This window comes from Drosophila tropicalis, unplaced genomic scaffold (assembly GCF_018151085.1).
Source record: "Drosophila tropicalis isolate 14030-0801.00 unplaced genomic scaffold, ASM1815108v1 contig_979, whole genome shotgun sequence".
In the NCBI taxonomy this organism is placed as follows: domain Eukaryota; kingdom Metazoa; phylum Arthropoda; class Insecta; order Diptera; family Drosophilidae; genus Drosophila; species Drosophila tropicalis.
The window spans coordinates 1600864-1620363 of NW_027173482.1; the positions used below are offsets into that span (position 1 = coordinate 1600864).

The 19500-nt window shown below is 41.6% G+C and overlaps 2 protein-coding genes across 2 annotated transcripts; both read left to right on the forward strand.

Annotated features, from left to right (window-relative positions):
* Positions 1-282: 282 nt before the first annotated feature.
* Positions 283-1338, forward strand: LOC137586343 (uncharacterized). The gene has a single exon (XM_068302348.1). The coding sequence runs from the start codon at positions 283-285 to the stop codon at positions 1336-1338; it is 1056 nt and encodes a 351-aa protein (XP_068158449.1).
* A 256-nt stretch (positions 1339-1594) lies between these two features.
* On the forward strand, positions 1595-3208 carry LOC137586344 (uncharacterized). The gene is made up of 2 exons (XM_068302349.1): positions 1595-2112; positions 2200-3208. Exons 1-2 carry the CDS (start codon positions 1595-1597, stop codon positions 3206-3208), a joined length of 1527 nt encoding a protein of 508 aa, XP_068158450.1.
* The last annotated feature ends 16292 nt before the right edge of the window (positions 3209-19500 follow it).

A 19500-nucleotide genomic window follows, 5' to 3' on the forward strand; every position in this document is an offset into this window, starting at 1 on the left:
CTCAGGCCAGGTTTCTGAGGAGTCACCAGCGGCATCAGCGATAGCAATGATGAATGTTACCAGACCCAGTAAGCCAAATGGCCAACGAAGAAGCACGTCCGAAATTCTCAAGGAGCCTTGCTGACGTGCCGTATTTTATTGGATAGCGCCTCAGACTTGTCATTCATTTCGGAACGGTGCGTACAGACGTTGGGGCTTGCACGTTCGCCATTTCGAGTTGCCACATCGGGCATCTCAGACGTCAAGGCGGGAATAACCAGAGGTTTCTGCTCTCTCCAGATGATGTCTCGTGTGTCGAGTCATTGCATCGATATTAAAGCTCACATTTTAGGAAAGATCACCTCACCGTTGGCTCGTGAAAACATTGATGCTTCATCACTGTCGGTATTTAAGGGATACCAAATGGCTGACCCTGACTTCAGAACTAACGCCTCAATCGACATTTTGCTGGGCAATGATTGCATTTGGTTAGTTCTCACCGGAGAGAAGTTATGCGATGGTCAAGGGCACCCTATTGCAGTTAACACCATATTTGGATGGGTAATCACATCGGTATACACTTCAAGATTGCAAACATCATCTACGTCATTGCTGACTACGGTTAATATAGATGGACTACTGCAAAGATTTTGGGAACTAGAGGAAGTTCCATCACACACAACTGTAAACAAAGAGGATGAAAAGGTCGAAACGCACTTCCGGCGTACCCACAACCGCAACTCGAATGAAAGATACATAGTCGATTTGCCCTTCAAGGAACAAAATCCACAATTTGCGGATACATTTCAAGGAGCGAGATCGCGCTTTCTCGCAGTCGAGCGTCGTCTAATGAAGGACTCCAGCTTGAAGTTAAAATATACTCAGTTTATGAGAGAGTATATCCAGCTGGGTCACATGAAGGAAGTAGCTGCAGACGAAGACACAAACATATGTAAAAAGTTATTCTATTTGCCACACCATCCAGTCATAGGCGCCAAGCTGCGGGTGGTGTTCGATGGATCATTTCAAGATCGGGATGGACGATCTCTTAACGACGCACTTCACATTGGCCCATGTATACAACGCAACCTCTTCAACGTTTGTCTGCGTTTTCGAATGCACAGATTCGTATTTTCTGCGGACATCGTCAAAATGTTCAGACAGATTTTAGTGGCCCCTGAACATCAGAATTTTCAACGAATCCTTTGGAGAGAAGACCCTGAGGAACCATTGAAGCATTACAAGTTGACCACAGTCACCTATGGCACGGCATGTGCACCGTTTCTGGCAGTTAGAGTGCTGGAACAACTGGCAACTGATCACGAATACGAGTTTCCAAGGGCGCCAGAAGGATGTTAAGATACACGCATGGACCGATTCTACAATCGTTTTGTCATGGCTTTCGCGTCAACCCTGTAAACTTAAAACAGTTGTTGCCAACCGAACGGAAGAAATACTAGAGACCATACCACGTAGCGCTTGGAGACATGTCAGCACTAAAGAGAATCCTGCGGATTGTCCATCACGAGGCATGCTAGCGAGTGACTTAATTAACTTTGATCTATGGTGGAAGGGACCATCTTGGCTGCACGACTGTACACTATACTCAGAGACAATGAATAGACCACCAACTTGCTCCTCAATTCTCAAGCCAGCAGCAGAACTTGAGTTCAAAACCAAAATCTTGACAACCATTTCCAAGGATATTGAGCATTCCCCATTTGAGGTACTACTCGGAAGGACATCATCTTGGATCAGACTGGTTCGAGTGGTCGCATATGTATTCCGCTTCGTTCATCGAATCAAATCAAGCAAGTCTAAATATTCAGGACTTCTAAAGTTCAATGAAGTTACCAGAGCAAGGAAGTTTTCCCTACGACAGGCACAAAATCAATTCAATGACGATAGACAGCTGCTTTTGAGGAAGCAATCGGTGGAGCGACGATCAATTTTAAGCAAACTATCTCCCTTCGTTGACGAAGATGGAATTGTACGTGTGGGTGGACGTTTGGAAAGGTCGCAATTGCCTGCAGATGCCAAGTATCCAGTAGTTTTGCCGAAACACCATCGCCTTGTGGAATTGCTGCTGAAACATGAGCACAAGGTCAATCTTCATCCAGGAGTTTCAGCAATGTTTGTAATAATTCGCCAGAAATATTGGATCATTGGCGCACGAAACCTTATTCGACGTATCACACATGAGTGTTTAAACTGTTTTAGACAGCGCCATCACACAGCAAATCAGTTTATGGCCAATTTACCGGCTGTTCGAGTGCGACAAGCCTTTCCATTTGTGCATACTGGATGCGATTATGCTGGACCTATCTTGTTGAAGGTTCACAAGGGACGAAACCCCAGGAAGGAAAAGGGCTACATTTGCCTGTTTGTATGTATGGTTACTTCAGCTCTTCATCTGGGGCTGGCCACTGATCTCAGCACCGACACATTCTTGGCGGCATTAAAACGTTTTATGGCTCGTCGTGGGAAGTGCTCCCAAATGTATAGCGATAACGGGCGCAACTTTGTTGGTGCAAAACATGCACTAGACGAAATGGTACAGCTTCTCGCTTCACGCGAGCACAATGATGTCGTTTCAAAAGCCCTTGCGGATCAAGGCATCAAATGGAATTTTATTCCTCCATATTCACCACACTGGGGTGGTAAGTGGGAGTTGGCAGTACGCTCGGTTAAGCTGCATTTGCGACGTGTAATAGGAACCAACGTCCTCACCTTTGAGCAGATGCACACACTGCTCTCGCAAATAGAATCTGTCGTTAATTCGCGACCATTGTGCACAGCATCGGATACTGAAATTGCCTACCTGTCACCGGCACATTTCTTAATTGGCAGAACATATACAGCAGTTCCTGAAGACGGCTATTTGCATATTCCGACCAATCGATTGAGCTACTGGCAGCATGTTCAAGCAATGCTTCAAGGATTTTGGAAGCGTTGGCATCAAGAATACTTGACATCGCTACAACAGCGCCCGAAATGGACCACCAAGTTACCAAACATTGCGATCGGTAAACTTGTACTCATCAAGGACTCTAACGCGCCTCCATCGGCATGGCTCTTAGGACGGGTAACTCAGGTGTTCACAGGAGATGATGGCCTCGTCAGAGCGGTTCAGGTTCTCACCAAATCAGGAGAAGTCACTCGCCCTATCACAAAGATTGCAGCCCTACCGGGTTCAGAAACGGAGTTTCAGGGGGGGGCGGGATGTTGAGGAACCAATTGTCATTTGACTTGCATTGCTATACGCAGCAAGGCAAAGACTCATGAATGATCTTGCACATCTCACAATGCTTTTGTTTTTGTATTTTCTCTTAAGTTTTCTAGAATATACTGGCGTCAGTCTGGTATGCTCTGTCTCTGACACTCTTTATAAACCTATATGACCTACGTAGTTGCGTAAGAATTGAAAATTGAGTAATAAGCAAGCAAACGAACGATCAAGACGTGTTCTAGCAGTGGCAGACACAGTTCAACAAAATTGAAGTAAAAATAAAGTTAAGTTCTTATGAGATATTAAACACAGTGGTTTATTGTTCATCACGCATTAAAATATAATTGTGCACTTGAATATGTTTATATATATACACTGATGTATGTACATAAACATATTCACATAAATGTACAGGTAAGCATGATCATATATGTATGTACATTTGTATATGCACATACATATATTCACAAAAGCAATGTATGCACAAGCGTAACATGAGCTAGAGCCAGGCCAGCGTGTGAACGCTGACCAAGCACTTTGATGCAAGCGCTCCAACAATATGTATGTATGTACTGACACTCTCCCTCTCTTTTGTAGCTGTCGCATAAGTCGCAGCATAAGAATATATATGTAAACTTAGCTTAAGCAAAATAATAATTTGGAATAAAGAATCATTCTGAAAACGACTATGCATGGACACTGACGTGTTCATCTTGGATATACTATTTTTATCAAAGGAACCCGGTCTTGGTATATATATAACATGGCGACCGTGACAGGACAGGGGACCCGCAATCTGCTAACAAAAACAACAACTGCAATCTGCAAACCAAATGCAAAAATCAAACCATCAATCAACGTTAATGACAGAAGAACAACAACTGCAAATATTAACCACAACACAAAACATGAACATTTTATTTATGAAAAAATTTCAAATGAAATGTATACCTGAATTGTGAGCCAACCACATTTTCTATAATTTTTCCACGTCTCTGGCTCGCTGTGCAATTACTATAGACGTTTCATAAAAAATTTCGCCGAATATTCCCGGCACATAACAAGATTATGTAAAAAGAATGTGCCATTCGAATGGACAGCAGAATGCGAAAATGCATTCCAATACTTAAAAGAAAAGCTCCTTCAACCTAATCTATTGCAGTACCCGGATTTTAGCAAAGAATTTTTGCATAATCACAGATGCAAGCAAACAAGCATGTGGAGCAGTTTTAACACAAAACTATAATGGACTCCAGCTTCCAGTTTCATATGCATCAAGAGCATTCACTAAAGGTGAAAGCAACAAGAGTACTACAGAACAAGAGCTAGCAGCAATACACTGGGCAATAACATATTTTCGACCATATATATATGGAAAATATTTCACAGTGCGAACAGACCATAGACCATTAACATATTTGTTCTCCATGGTCAACCCGACTTCAAAACTGACACGCATGCGGCTAGAATTGGAAGAGTATGACTTTACAGTAGAGTATTTGAGAGGTAAAGATAACTTTGTGGCAGACGCCCTATCAAGGATAACAATATCCGATCTAATTGATATGAACAAAAAAATCCTGAAAGTCACTACCAGGTACCAAAGTAGACAAAACAATTTCTGCGCAGAAAATAAACAAGAACTATTGCCAAGGCAAAATCTTGAAAAAGCTTCCGAGTATATGACGTTATTGTAAATGACGAAGTACGAAAAGTAGTGACCTTGCGAATAACTGATTCCTCGACCACATTCAAACATTTTTTTTTTTTTTTTTTTTTGTAACGTTTAATATATATTTGTTGAATCTACTCTTAAATTAGAGCCTAACAACAAGTTTGAGATATTTTTCTTAATCTAGTACTTAAGATAAATCCTGGGGATATTGCAGGCGGCCCGAATCACTTGTTATTGTGTTGGTCTGTCATTTCTTTTAAGACGAGTTCTATTATTAGTTCGCGTAAGGGAATTGGCAAGAACATTTGGGTGTGCATCCAGTTTCGCAGAATACTTTAGTTGTTAACTACCTATTTCAGATTTTACGCTAGGTATATTTAGATCATTTTGAATGTTGTCGTTCCGTATGTACCACGGGGCCCCCGTGATTGATCTTAAAATTTTCGACTGCGCTCTTTGTATAATATCGACATTGCTGGTACTTGCCTTCCCCCATAGTACGGCTCCGTAAGTCCAGATGGGTTTCAGTACGGAGTTGTATAGGAGGACTTTATATTCCAGACGTAGAGGGGACCGAGCATTGATGATCCAATGTAGGCTACTTGCTTTCAGTTTAAGCTGTGACTTTTTTGCTTCGATGTGCTTGCGCCAAGTTAGTCTTCTGTCTAGGTGGATGCCAAGGTAAGTGACATCCTCGGCTTGAGGAACTGGTACGTTGTTTAGCATTAGAGCTGGACAGTTTCTTTTGTTAAGCGTAAATGTAACATGTTTGCATTTCTGCTCGTTGACCCGGATACGCCAGGTTGCTAGCCATTCCTCTACCACTTTGAGGTGTTCCTCTAATTTTGCAGAGGCTTGTATTGGGCATTTGGATCTGCTGAGGATTGCCGTGTCATCGGCAAAAGTGGACGTTGTAAGTCCTAAACTCGTTGGTAAGTCTGCAGTGTACAGTAGGTAGAGCAATGGGCCGAGTACACTGCCTTGCGGTACACCAGCTTTGATTTCAAAATCAGCCGAGACGGAGCCATTACATCTTACAGCGAATTGCCTATTGTAAAGGTAAGATTCCATGAGTTTGTGGGTGTACTGTGGCAGTTTTTGCCGGATTTTGAACATCAGACCCTCCAGCCAAACTCTATCGAAAGCCTGGGCAACGTCGAGAAAGACAGCCGCACAGTATTCTTTTAGTTCGAATGCTGTTCTTATTTCGGATGTTATGCGATTGACTTGTTCAATTGTACCATGTTTTTCGCGGAAGCCGAACTGGTGTGAAGGGATTGTGTTCTCCGATGCCAGAAATGAGTTTAGTCGGATCTGCAGGACCTTTTCAAAAAGCTTCGAAAGACATGGCAGCAAACTAATTGGCCTATAGGATGATGGCTGGGTTTTGTCCTTTCCCACTTTAGGAATCATGATGATAATGGACCTTTTCCATGTTCTTGGAAAGTAGCCAATTCTTATTATAGCGTTGAACAGTTTGCAGATGTATTGTATGGCAATGATAGGGAGTTCCAGGATCATTTTCGGTGTGATTAGGTCATGGCCAGGGGCTTTTTTTGGCTTTATGTGGTTTTTAATAACTGCAGTGATCTCGTCCGATTGGAGTTCCGAGTACTCACTATCCGTTAGTGTGCTCGAAGGGGGAAGTACAGATGAGCTTGATGTTGGATTTGGCTGGAAAACCATTTTAAGATGTGTGGCAAATACGGATGCCCTCTCTTCGTCACTGCGGGCCCATCCACCGGTTGGACTCCTTATCGGTGAAATTGTCTCTGCAGGAGCGCTTAAAGTTGGGTGGGCTTTCCACAGAGGATGTTTAGTGCTGGTTGGGCTGAGCTTTTCTATGTATTTTCTTTGAGCCCAGCTTTCCTCTTGTCTTAACGCCTTGGAGAGGTTGCGATTAGCATGCCTTAGGCGAAGTTTTGCTGCTGGTGAGCGAGTAATCTGCCATTCTCTTCTTAGACGTCGTTTTTCCGTTACTAATTGTTCTATCCGCCAGTTCGTAGGCCTGTCAACAGGTTTAGTGTAAGAAGAGGCAGGTGGAGTAGATACTTTTGCTGCAGCTGCCATCGTAGACTCAAGTGCAGAGACGCACATATCAATGTCTTCTGCAGCATTCAGTTTCGGCGAACAGTCAATGTGGGCACTCATGTACATTTTAAATTTAAGCCAATTTGTTTTGTTGTTTGTAAGCCTATATGGGCGATCAAGTACTTGAGGTCTTGTTAATAGTGTGAATAGTACTGGAGAGTGATCGGAAGTTAGATCTAGCAGTGTATCCGCAGTGATCCGATTACGTGGAATCCTCTTGGTTACTGCGAAATCAATCAAGTCAGGTACTTTCTGTGGATCTGTGGGCCAATAAGTAGGCCTACCCGGTGAGACGCAATCCATCTTATTGAGAGGGTTGACTATTGTGTTGTACAACTGCTTGCCTTTAGGATTTACCAGGCGAGATCCCCAGTGCGTATGTTTGGCGTTATAGTCCCCTGCTGCAATGAAGCGATCTCCGAGTGTGTTAAAGAAATCGGTAAATTCCTTTTCAGAGATTGAGAAGCGTGGTGGGCAGTACAGGGCAACCAATGTAGTGTTGCCGCAGCTGGTTTGAACGGTTATAGCAGTTGCTTGTAGGTGCTGTGTTTCAAATCTGTTGAGGAACGAGTGTTTTATACGGTTTTTGATTAGGATACCAGTCCCGCCATGAGCTTTTCCGTCTGGATGGTTTGTTGCATAGAAGGTATATTTTGGTATTTGAAAATTATTTTTTGATGTTAAATGTGTTTCCGAAATCAGCAAAACGTCGATTTCACTTGAGTCTAGGAATAGTTGCAGTTCATTTTTGTGCTTGGAGATGCCGTTAGCATTCCAAAGACATAGACGTAGGGAAGCCATTATTTATTCTCGATAAGCTTCTGGATAAGCAGGTTTTGATTCCGCATCAGTTCTTGCATACAGTTTTGCGTGAACGTCATAAAAGTGGTCATGTTTTGATTGAGTGAGATCAATAGGGCTTCTAAGCCACTTGGAGTTTGCTGGCCAAGCTCTGGTGCGCTAGGTTGCGGATTCTGTAGATGGTGGAGTGACGGGGTCTCTTTTGCGGGCTCCGTCTGTCCAGTTCGGAGCACACTAGCGAAGGATACACTAGGACTGTATGTAGCAGGCATGTTAGATGATCTAACAGCCTTGGCGAAGAATACCTCCGGTGTAGTTTTAGAGGCGTTAACGGTGATTTTTGGTCCAGCTGGGGGTTTGCGCCCGTTTAGGTGAGATTTAAGATCCTTGAAGACAGGACATCCTCTGTAGTTGGCCGTGTGGTTCCCTCCACAGTTACTGCATAATCTTAGTGCGACATTGTTTCTGTCCTTGGTGCAAATGCCATCTTTATGATGTTCGCCACAGCCAACACACACTGACCTGAGATTGCAGCTGTTAGAGGTGTGGTTGTATTCCTGGCAGTTTTTACACTGCGGTGGTTGGTGTCTCTTATGGCGCTCCTCTACGGTGATTCTTCTGTGCAATAGGAGCTGAAGGTTGTAGATTGGGTGCACTTCATTTGGCTTCGACCGCTTTTCATCTGGTTGGAGCTCGATTTTAAAGAGCGGCTGTGCGACTTTGTTCCTGTTGATGATGTTGACAACGGATTTGACCGCAAACCCTTTTTCGACCAACGCGTCTGCTATTTCTTGAGTAGGGACCGATGGCTCAATCCCCTTTAACACAACCTGGAGCCCTTTACTGCTTTTTAGTTGGTTGGTATAGAAGTTGATGTTAGCATTACGGAGGTACTTTTCGATGATGCGGAAATTGTCCTCAGTTTGGGTTTGACATTTAATTTCTTTAATGTTACCCCTATTGAGAGGGGTTACAACAAAGTTATTTGCCCCTACTGTTTCTACTAGCTTCGAAATCAGGGCGCTGCAGTTGGCTCCACGGATGTATAAGGGGGGTGGTCTAGCCGATTTAACTTTATCTACAGCGCCGGCTTGATCATCTTGCTGATCGGCAAGAATTTTAAAACGATTCCCGCTAAGTGGTGCTACTCGTTCATTTGGTTTGGTTATTTTCGTTGTGTTGCCACTTTTTTTTCTTTTTCGGGCTTAGCTTCCGCTTAGTTATTTTAATATATCTATCCATTCCAGTTTGGACAGAAGTCGTTGGGTTTACTATTGTGGCTGACTCAGGGCGACTTGTCGTTGACGGCTTGAGGCATGTCAATACTTCGGCAGACGCTGCAGTAGTTGCTGTCAACGAGCTGACGGTGCTGGTCGGTGCAATCGGTGACCCAGTTATCGTTATTGATGGAGAAGCATACTGCTCTCTCCACGGTAAGTTGCTTTTGATTGCTGAGTGGCTGGCACTTTCGGTGTTATTGCTTACGTTAGCATTCAGTGGGGTCGGCGACACCACCGAAAAGTATGCGTTGGACCGAGAGTCGACGCTCACGTTGTTGTTGTACAATTAGTTCTTGTAGCTGTTGCTGTTGGGGATCGAGAGAGCTTGGGCCCGAATGGTGGACATGGCTTTTGTAAAAATTACGCACTTTGTTGTTGCAACTTAGTATTTATTGCTATTAGAGCAATCTAATAGCAATATGATTGTAAATAGGCGTCTCTGGGGCGACTGAGAGCCCTACACAAATTTTTGCAAACGCGGTCTTTTTTTACACTCAATTTTTGCGGAGTGCATTAAAAAACACGTCTGTACACGGCGGCAGTTAAATTAAATCCACATTCAAACATGGCAAGAAAGTTATAGCAAGAATTGACATTTGCGATATGTATACCAATGGAATTCTCGACTTAAGTCAGTTTTTTCAAAGGCTCGAAAAAGAAGCCGGTATACTTAGTATCACCAAAGTCAAAGTGGCACCGAGCGAAAAGATCTTTGAAACTATTTCAATAGAATCTTTCAAAAATATGGGCAATAGAATATTACAATTTTTAAGAGTAGCGCTACTCAAGCCGGTGACCCAAGTAAATAATAAGAAAGAAAAAGAAGCTATATTGTCTACATTCCATGACGATCCAATTCAAGGAGATCATACAGGCATAAATAAAACAATTACAAAAATAAAGAGACGATATTATTGGAAAAACATGACTAAATGTGTAAAAAAGTACATTAATAAATGTCCAAAATGACTGACGTAGAAAACGACAAAACATACAAGATCACCTATGATTATAACCGAAACACCACTATATGCTTTTGACAGAGTGATAGTAGACACGATCGGTCCACTACCACATTCGGAAAATGGGAATGAATACGCAATCACATTAATATGTGACCTGACAAAGTATTTAGTAGCAGTTCCTGTTGCAAAACAAAAGTGCAACAACTGTAGCAAAAGCCATATTCGAATCTTTTATTCTGAAGTACGGTCCAATGAAGACGTTCATTACGGACATGAGAACAGAATATAAAAATTCCATTATTACTGAGCTGTGCAAATATTTGAAAATAGATAACATAACATCTACGGCACACCATCACCAGACATTAGGTACCGTTGAAAGAAGTCATAGGACCTTCAACGAGTACATTCGTTCATATATTTCAGTAGATAAAACTGATTGGGACATATGGTTACAGTATTTCGTGTATTGTTTTAACACAACACCATCAGTAACACATAATTATTGTCCATATGAACTTGTATTTGGTAGACAAAGTAACCTACCAATTCAATTTAATAGCGTTAATACTATAAATCCAATATATAATATAGAAGACTATTCTAAGGAAGTTAAGTTTAGATTAGAAAACGCGTATAAAAGAGCTAGAATACTTTTAGAAAACAATAAAATTAAGCAAAAAGAAATAAATGATAAAAAATTATAAGATTTTAAAATAGAAATAGGAGACAAGGTTTTCTTAAAAAACGAAACTGGTCATAAGCTTGATTCAGTGTATTTAGGACCCTTCGATGTTGTAGAAATAGGTAAAAATAACAATATAAAAATTAGAAACAATAAAGGTAGGATACAAAAAGTACATAAAGATAGATTAAAAAACAATAATAATAAAATAAATATATAATATCAAAAGGTAATTAAAAAAAATATATATATATGTAAAGTTTATTATATTGATTATGTTTATTAACTAAAGTATTATAGACGATTCTGAGTGGTTAGGTTACAATACATTGGTTTTGTGAAATACAACTGAGAACAACTTTAATTGAGTGCGACAACTTTCGACTGACAACTTTCGACTGACAACTGACGACTTTCAACTCTCAACTGCAACTCACTACTGTCGACTCTCGTTCCAATTCGCTCTCTCTATCTTCTTGTAGACGCTCTCTCAATTACCAGGGACGGGCATAACCTTTCTGATCTGCACAACACCTCTTCACATTCGGCCCTCCTGATCATCATCATCTGTCCCAGATGATTCCGGATCGCCATTGTCAACAACGTACCTCCACAGCTTCATATTGTCGGAACTTGTGCTGGTCTGATTTGGTCCTTCCACTTGGGCTGCTTTGCGTACATCATAGCGGCCGTTCCTCTTTATCTTAGTTACCTCATAAGGACCAAGAAAAAAACTGGCCAACTTCCGGCCCGCGACAAACTGGGTTCGCTTGATTGCGACGAGATCACCCAACAAGTACCCATGATCCTGCTTGCGTACTTTGTCAAAGTTGCGTTTGTAAGTCATCTGTGCTTCTAATATATTCTTCTTGGCTTCGTCACGCAAACTTTCTCGCTCAGCATTAAAGTTATTGATGAATTCTTCGTTGATTAGACATAATACTCGATCTCCTGCTTGTGCACACATTTTCGTCCCAAACATCAGCTCGAATGGTGAAACTTTTGTAGATGCGTGGACCTGTGAGTTAAGAGCCTTTTGAACCTGTGGGACATATTTGTACCATTTGCTCGACTCTTCTGCAGACAGCTTCGATATGACGGCCAGTATGGATCGATTCACGCGTTCTATTTGCCCGTTGCCTCGAGCAACTCCAGTGGTTGTAAGGATGTGTTCGACTTTATTCTCGGCGACAAATTCTGCAAATGCGTTCGACAAAAAGGCAGAACCTCGGTCACTTATAATACGTTTCGGGAAACCAAATATGTGAGACCATTCTGTCAGCTTTTTTATGACTTCATCGTGGCCTGTTGACTTCGTGGTAAAGAGCCACACGAATTTCGCAAATCCGTCTACCATGGCAAGGATATATTTGTACGACTTAGACGTGGCATCCATCGGCCCCAAATGGTCGATATGCAGAGTATGCAACGGGGTGTCACCTTTATCAATTAAATGCATCTGACCTTCTTGCTTGCCAAGTTTTTTGCTGTGAATTATACAACGGATACAGTTATCAATAAAATTAGACACTTTACGCTCTAAATGAGGGATCCAATACTGCTGACAAATCGCATGCATTGTCTTGCGGGTAGCAAAATGGCCAATTTCGTGTGCTTCTCGAATTATTTCATTCTCCATCTGTTTTGGCACCACGATTAAATCATTTCCATCTATTGCTTTGTACAGTACACCGCCTCTGATCCTGTAATTCTCGTACGACTGTTGATTGAGAATAGTTATCACAGCCTTAATGTGGTTATCAATACTTTGCGCCTTTTTGATGCGTGCCGATACCTCCGTTGATATATTATAAATTGATTGTGGATAGCGGCTCAGATGATCCACGTGCAGCATACTTTTTCCTGGTTTGTGAATAATATCGCAGGTGAAATCTTGCAAATACAGCACATACGATGTCACCTCTCTTGGAACGTCTTCCTCCTTTGTCGTCTGCTTGAACGCTGAACAGTCCGTCACTAATTTAAAGTGAATCCCAATCAGGTAGTGCCGGAACTTTCGTAGAGCCAGATACATAGCTTTGGCTTCTAATATGTAGCTGTGACGTTGAGCTTCGGATTCGGTCGTTTTTTTACTCCAAAAGTACACCGGGTAAAGTTTATCTTCAAAACTTTGGAGTAGCATCGCTCCAAAACCATGCTTTGATGCGTCTGTGTGCAACTCGGTGGGAGCATCTCTCGAGTATAGATGCAACAGTGGTTCGCTCGTTAGCAACTCCTTTAGCTTCTGCAAAGATTGTAGTTCAGCTGTACCTATATAAAATTTTACATCCTTTCGAAGTAAATTTGTTAATGGTCTTGCGATTTGAGAGTAGTCTTTAATGAATTTTCGGAAAAATCCGGTGAGTCCAAGAAAAGACTGAACTGCTCTAACATTTTTGGGCGTTCCAAATCGATTGACGGCATCCGTTTATTCTTTGCCTGGCCAAATCTTCCCACCGCAAACGATGTGACCAAGAAAGTTAATTCGCGACTGTAAGAAACTGCATTTTTTCCATTTGATTTTCAACTTATACTGTGCAGCCAACTGCAAAACCTTCTGTGTCTTCTCTAAGCAGTCTTCAGAGGAATGGGCATACACGATTATATCGTCCATGTACAACTGCATTATATTATCGTTGATTAAATTTTGAAAGACATAATTGACAAATCTTATAAATGCGGCAGGTGAATTATTAAATCCAAACGGCGTCTTATTGAATTCGAAAAGACCCTCTTTTGTTACAAATGCTGTTAGGTATTTACTGGATTCCTCCACCGGCACGTGGAAAAAACCATTTTCCAAATCCAGAACTAAATAGAATGTGGCCGCTTGAAGCTTTTCCAGAACTTCTTCTATCAATGGGACTGGAAAACGATCAGACAGGGTCATACTGTTGAGTTTTCGATAATCAATGCAAATCCTTGGTGTACCATCTTTCTTTTGAACAACAACTACCCGACTAGCCACACTCGATGTTGATTTCCGTACTATCCCTTGGGTCAGCCATTCGTCTACTTGATTTTTTACTGCTTCTGCCTCGCAGGCAGACAATCGTGATGGCGACTGGTAAAACGACTTCATTGTTGTTGCATCCGGAATAATTTGAAGTTTAACTGGACATTCCATCTGGGTTTGTTTCGGCTGCTCTTCTATGCTTTCTATTAATTCGCGAACTGCTTTTTGATAGATTGTTGGTGCTTCGTATACACTGGCAACCTCAAAGACGTTGTATGAGCCTGCAATGCATTCCTTATCTGAGTCTCCAACGGCGTCACCCTTCGAAAATGTGTATTCCCCATCGGCGTATGTGACGGTGAACTTTTCAACGAAGTCGAAACCAATTAAGGCATTGCACTCAACTGCCTCATCAGGCACAATGATAAATTTCTGAGTTGTATGCAGATCGTCAACAACAACATCGGCCACAACTGCGCCTATCGGTTTTGTTTCTTTTTGCCTAGACCAGTCAACGTAGATTCGTTCCTATGCACTTCGATGTTTGGCAACTGTTTCGCAGTGCTTTCCGAGAGGATTGACACATCCGATCCTGTGTCTACAAGCAAGTCAAGCAAAACCCCATTTACAGAAATTTTTTTAACTCGTCGACGATTAACTATATTGCGGACTTTAAAATCTCCACGAGTATCCTTTTTATCGTTTCCAACATTAAGAGGGCAATTCCTAGCAAAATGTCCATTCTCATTGCACTTAAAACATTTTGTTTCGCCCAAGCAATCTTTTATTTTGTGTTCAGCTGATCCGCATTTAAAACAAAACTGCCTTTTTGGAAGCTGCGTCTTTGCTACATCTGTTGTGGTTTTAAAAATACTCCTTGGATCGTTCTTTGCCAGTTTATCCACGATTTCATAGGCTTCCTTTAGCTCCTTAAAGGTTTTACATGCATATAGACCAACTTTGAATTCGTTCTTAAGAAACAGATTGTCGACGATGTATCGCAAAACAGCTGACTCTTCTACATCCCCATCGGAGGCGATCTTTCTCATACTGAGAATATACTCCTGAATCGATTCCTGTTTATGCTTTTTCCGTTCTCTCAACAGTTGGTGGACTTCAGCGCTACTCAACTCGCACTCAAATTCTTCGATTAGACAGCTTTTCAAATTGGCATAATTGTTAACACTTACTGATTCCAAAAACAGTTTGGCAGCACCTTTCATCTTGCCTCTCGCCTGTGCGTACATTTGCTTTTCGTTAAGCTCAAATGCATCTGCATTATACTCGAAAACTTCAAACCATTTCCTTGGGCCAGATCCCTTAAATTCTCCAAAAATGTTTTCAAGGCAATTCGATGCCATATGAACTTGGCTTTCTCGCTGCTCGTCGACTTGTATTTTAAGCGTCAGTAATTGCATCATATGTTGCAATTGACTTTGCATTTCCGCGGCGTTAGCCATCGCTTGTTCCGTTTCCACTGTTTCAATTTTGTTCATTAGGTCAAGCGCTGTTTCGGTTTCTGCTTCTGTGATTTCTTCGCTCGCTGTTTCGATCACTGTATCGGTCACTGTTTCGATCACTGTTTCGGGCACTGTATCGATCACTGTTTCGGGCACTGTATCTGTCTGTTTCTTTCTTTCCCCTTTCGGCTTCTGATGCTGATTTTTTGGCGGCAAAAACGGTGCTTTTTCTGCTGACGCTGGCGCCACAGCCACGGCGTTTCGCGTTTTCCTTGGCGTTTTCTGAGACTTTGACTTGTAAGGTGGTGTGCGTTCTGTCATTGGGTAGTTTGTCTGCTTGCTACGGGTTCAACTTTGTCCACTTTCCGTTCTCCTTACACCTCTCCTCCACTAGGCAACGATTTTTCAGAACTCCCAATCCAACTCAGAACGGGACGAGTATGACGACACAGTTGTAACTCCTAATCCAACTCAGAACGGGACGAGCCCCCAAATGTTAAGTTTATCATATTGATTATGTTTATTAACTAAAGTATTATAGACGATTCTGAGTGGTTAGGTTACAATACATTGGTTTTGTGAAATACAACTGAGAACAACTTTAATTGAGTTTTGCGACAACTTTCGACTGACAACTTTCGACTGACAACTGACGACTTTCAACTCTCAACTGCAACTCACTACTGTCGACTCTCGTTCCAATTCGCTCTCTCTATCTTCTTGTAGACGCTCTCTCAATTACCAGGGACGGGCATAACCTTTCTGATCTGCACAACACCTCTTCACATATATATATATATATAAAAATTATTTATGGATTCATCTATTATCGAAAATATATTCATATGATTTCGAAAAGAAAAGAGAGAAAGAAAATTTGTCTAAGCAGACACAAACTAAAACACAAAAAAATTTTTTAACACTCTGTTGCAAGTATAAACAATTAAACATATACGCATTAAAATATAATTGTGCACTTGAATATGTTTATATATATACACTGATGTATGTACATAAACATATTCACATAAATGTACAGGTAAGCATGATCATATATGTATGTACATTTGTATATGCACATACATATATTCACAAAAGCAATGTATGCACAAGCGTAACATGAGCTAGAGCCAGGCCAGCGTGTGAACGCTGACCAAGCACTTTGATGCAAGCGCTCCAACAATATGTATGTATGTACTGACACTCTCCCTCTCTTTTGTAGCTGTCGCATAAGTCGCAGCATAAGAATATATATGTAAACTTAGCTTAAGCAAAATAATAATTTGGAATAAACAATCATTCTGAAAACGACTATGCATGGACACTGACGTGTTCATCTTGGATATACTATTTTTATCAAAGGAACCCGGTCTTGGTATATATATAACATGGCGACCGTGACAGGACAGGGGACCCGCAATCTGCTAACAAAAACAACAACTGCAATCTGCAAACCAAATGCAAAAATCAAACCATCAATCAACGTTAATGACAGAAGAACAACAACTGCAAATATTAACCACAACACAAAACATGAACATTTTATTTATGAAAAAATTTCAAATGAAATGTATACCTGAATTGTGAGCCAACCACATTTTCTATAATTTTTCCACGTCTCTGGCTCGCTGTGCAATTACTATAGACGTTTCATAAAAAATTTCGCCGAATATTCCCGGCACATAACAAGATTATGTAAAAAGAATGTGCCATTCGAATGGACAGCAGAATGCGAAAATGCATTCCAATACTTAAAAGAAAAGCTCCTTCAACCTAATCTATTGCAGTACCCGGATTTTAGCAAAGAATTTTGCATAATCACAGATGCAAGCAAACAAGCATGTGGAGCAGTTTTAACACAAAACTATAATGGACTCCAGCTTCCAGTTTCATATGCATCAAGAGCATTCACTAAAGGTGAAAGCAACAAGAGTACTACAGAACAAGAGCTAGCAGCAATACACTGGGCAATAACATATTTTCGACCATATATATATGGAAAATATTTCACAGTGCGAACAGACCATAGACCATTAACATATTTGTTCTCCATGGTCAACCCGACTTCAAAACTGACACGCATGCGGCTAGAATTGGAAGAGTACGACTTTACAGTAGAGTATTTGAGAGGTAAAGATAACTTTGTGGCAGACGCCCTATCAAGGATAACAATATCCGATCTAATTGATATGAACAAAAAAATCCTGAAAGTCACTACCAGGTACCAAAGTAGACAAAACAATTTCTGCGCAGAAAATAAACAAGAACTATTGCCAAGGCAAAATCTTGAAAAAGCTTCCGAGTATATGACGTTATTGTAAATGACGAAGTACGAAAAGTAGTGACCTTGCGAATAACTGATTCCTCGACCACATTCAAACATTTTTTTTTTTTTTTTTTTTGTAACGTTTAATATATATTTGTTGAATCTACTCTTAAATTAGAGCCTAACAACAAGTTTGAGATATTTTTCTTAATCTAGTACTTAAGATAAATCCTGGGGATATTGCAGGCGGCCCGAATCACTTGTTATTGTGTTGGTCTGTCATTTCTTTTAAGACGAGTTCTATTATTAGTTCGCGTAAGGGAATTGGCAAGAACATTTGGGTGTGCATCCAGTTTCGCAGAATACTTTAGTTGTTAACTACCTATTTCAGATTTTACGCTAGGTATATTTAGATCATTTTGAATGTTGTCGTTCCGTATGTACCACGGGGCCCCCGTGATTGATCTTAAAATTTTCGACTGCGCTCTTTGTATAATATCGACATTGCTGGTACTTGCCTTCCCCCATAGTACGGCTCCGTAAGTCCAGATGGGTTTCAGTACGGAGTTGTATAGGAGGACTTTATATTCCAGACGTAGAGGGGACCGAGCATTGATGATCCAATGTAGGCTACTTGCTTTCAGTTTAAGCTGTGACTTTTTTGCTTCGATGTGCTTGCGCCAAGTTAGTCTTCTGTCTAGGTGGATGCCAAGGTAAGTGACATCCTCGGCTTGAGGAACTGGTACGTTGTTTAGCATTAGAGCTGGACAGTTTCTTTTCTTAAGCGTAAATGTAACATGTTTGCATTTCTGCTCGTTGACCCGGATACGCCAGGTTGCTAGCCATTCCTCTACCACCTTGAGGTGTTCCTCTAATTTTGCAGAGGCTTGTATTGGGCATTTGGATCTGCTGAGGATTGCCGTGTCATCGGCAAAAGTGGACGTTGTAAGTCCTAAACTCGTTGGTAAGTCTGCAGTGTACAGTAGGTAGAGCAATGGGCCGAGTACACTGCCTTGCGGTACACCAGCTTTGATTTCAAAATCAGCCGAGACGGAGCCATTACATCTTACAGCGAATTGCCTATTGTAAAGGTAAGATTCCATGAGTTTGTGGGTGTACTGTGGCAGTTTTTGCCGGATTTTGAACATCAGACCCTCCAGCCAAACTCTATCGAAAGCCTGGGCAACGTCGAGAAAGACAGCCGCACAGTATTCTTTTAGTTCGAATGCTGTTCGTATTTCGGATGTTATGCGATTGACTTGTTCAATTGTACCATGTTTTTCGCGGAAGCCGAACTGGTGTGAAGGGATTGTGTCCTCCGATGCCAGAAATGAGTTTAGTCGGATCTGCAGGACCTTTTCAAAAAGCTTCGAAAGACATGGCAGCAAACTAATTGGCCTATAGGATGATGGCTGGGTTTTGTCCTTTCCCACTTTAGGAATCATGATGATAATGGACCTTTTCCATGTTCTTGGAAAGTAGCCAATTCTTATTATAGCGTTGAACAGTTTGCAGATGTATTGTATGGCAATGATAGGGAGTTCCAGGATCATTTTCGGTGTGATTAGGTCATGGCCAGGGGCTTTTTTTGGCTTTATGTGGTTTTTAATAACTGCAGTGATCTCGTCCGATTGGAGTTCCGAGTACTCACTATCCGTTAGTGTGCTCGAAGGGGGAAGTACAGATGAGCTTGATGTTGGATTTGGCTGGAAAACCATTTTAAGATGTGTGGCAAATACGGATGCCCTCTCTTCGTCACTGCGGGCCCATCCACCGGTTGGACTCCTTATCGGTGAAATTGTCTCTGCAGGAGCGCTTAAAGTTGGGTGGGCTTTCCACAGAGGATGTTTAGTGCTGGTTGGGCTGAGCTTTTCTATGTATTTTCTTTGAGCCCAGCTTTCCTCTTGTCTTAACGCCTTGGAGAGGTTGCGATTAGCATGCCTTAGGCGAAGTTTTGCTGCTGGTGAGCGAGTAATCTGCCATTCTCTTCTTAGACGTCGTTTTTCCGTTACTAATCAGTTTCGGCGAACAGTCAATTTGGGCACTCATGTTGTGTGTGTTGTACAACTGCTTGCCTTTAGGATTTACCAGGCGAGATCCCCAGTGCGTATGT

What these genes read in the sequence shown, in the direction of transcription:
- LOC137586344 (XM_068302349.1), top strand. Translation starts at nt 1,595, where the DNA reads ATGAATAGACCACCAACTTGCTCCTCAATTCTCAAGCCAGCAGCAGAA. An exon ending in CATCCAGGAGTTTCAGCAAT is followed by an intron (nt 2,113 to 2,199) that starts GTTTGTAATAAT and finishes AAACTGTTTTAG; the next exon opens with ACAGCGCCATCACACAGCAA.
- LOC137586343 (XM_068302348.1), top strand. Translation starts at nt 283, where the DNA reads ATGTCTCGTGTGTCGAGTCATTGCATCGATATTAAAGCTCACATTTTA.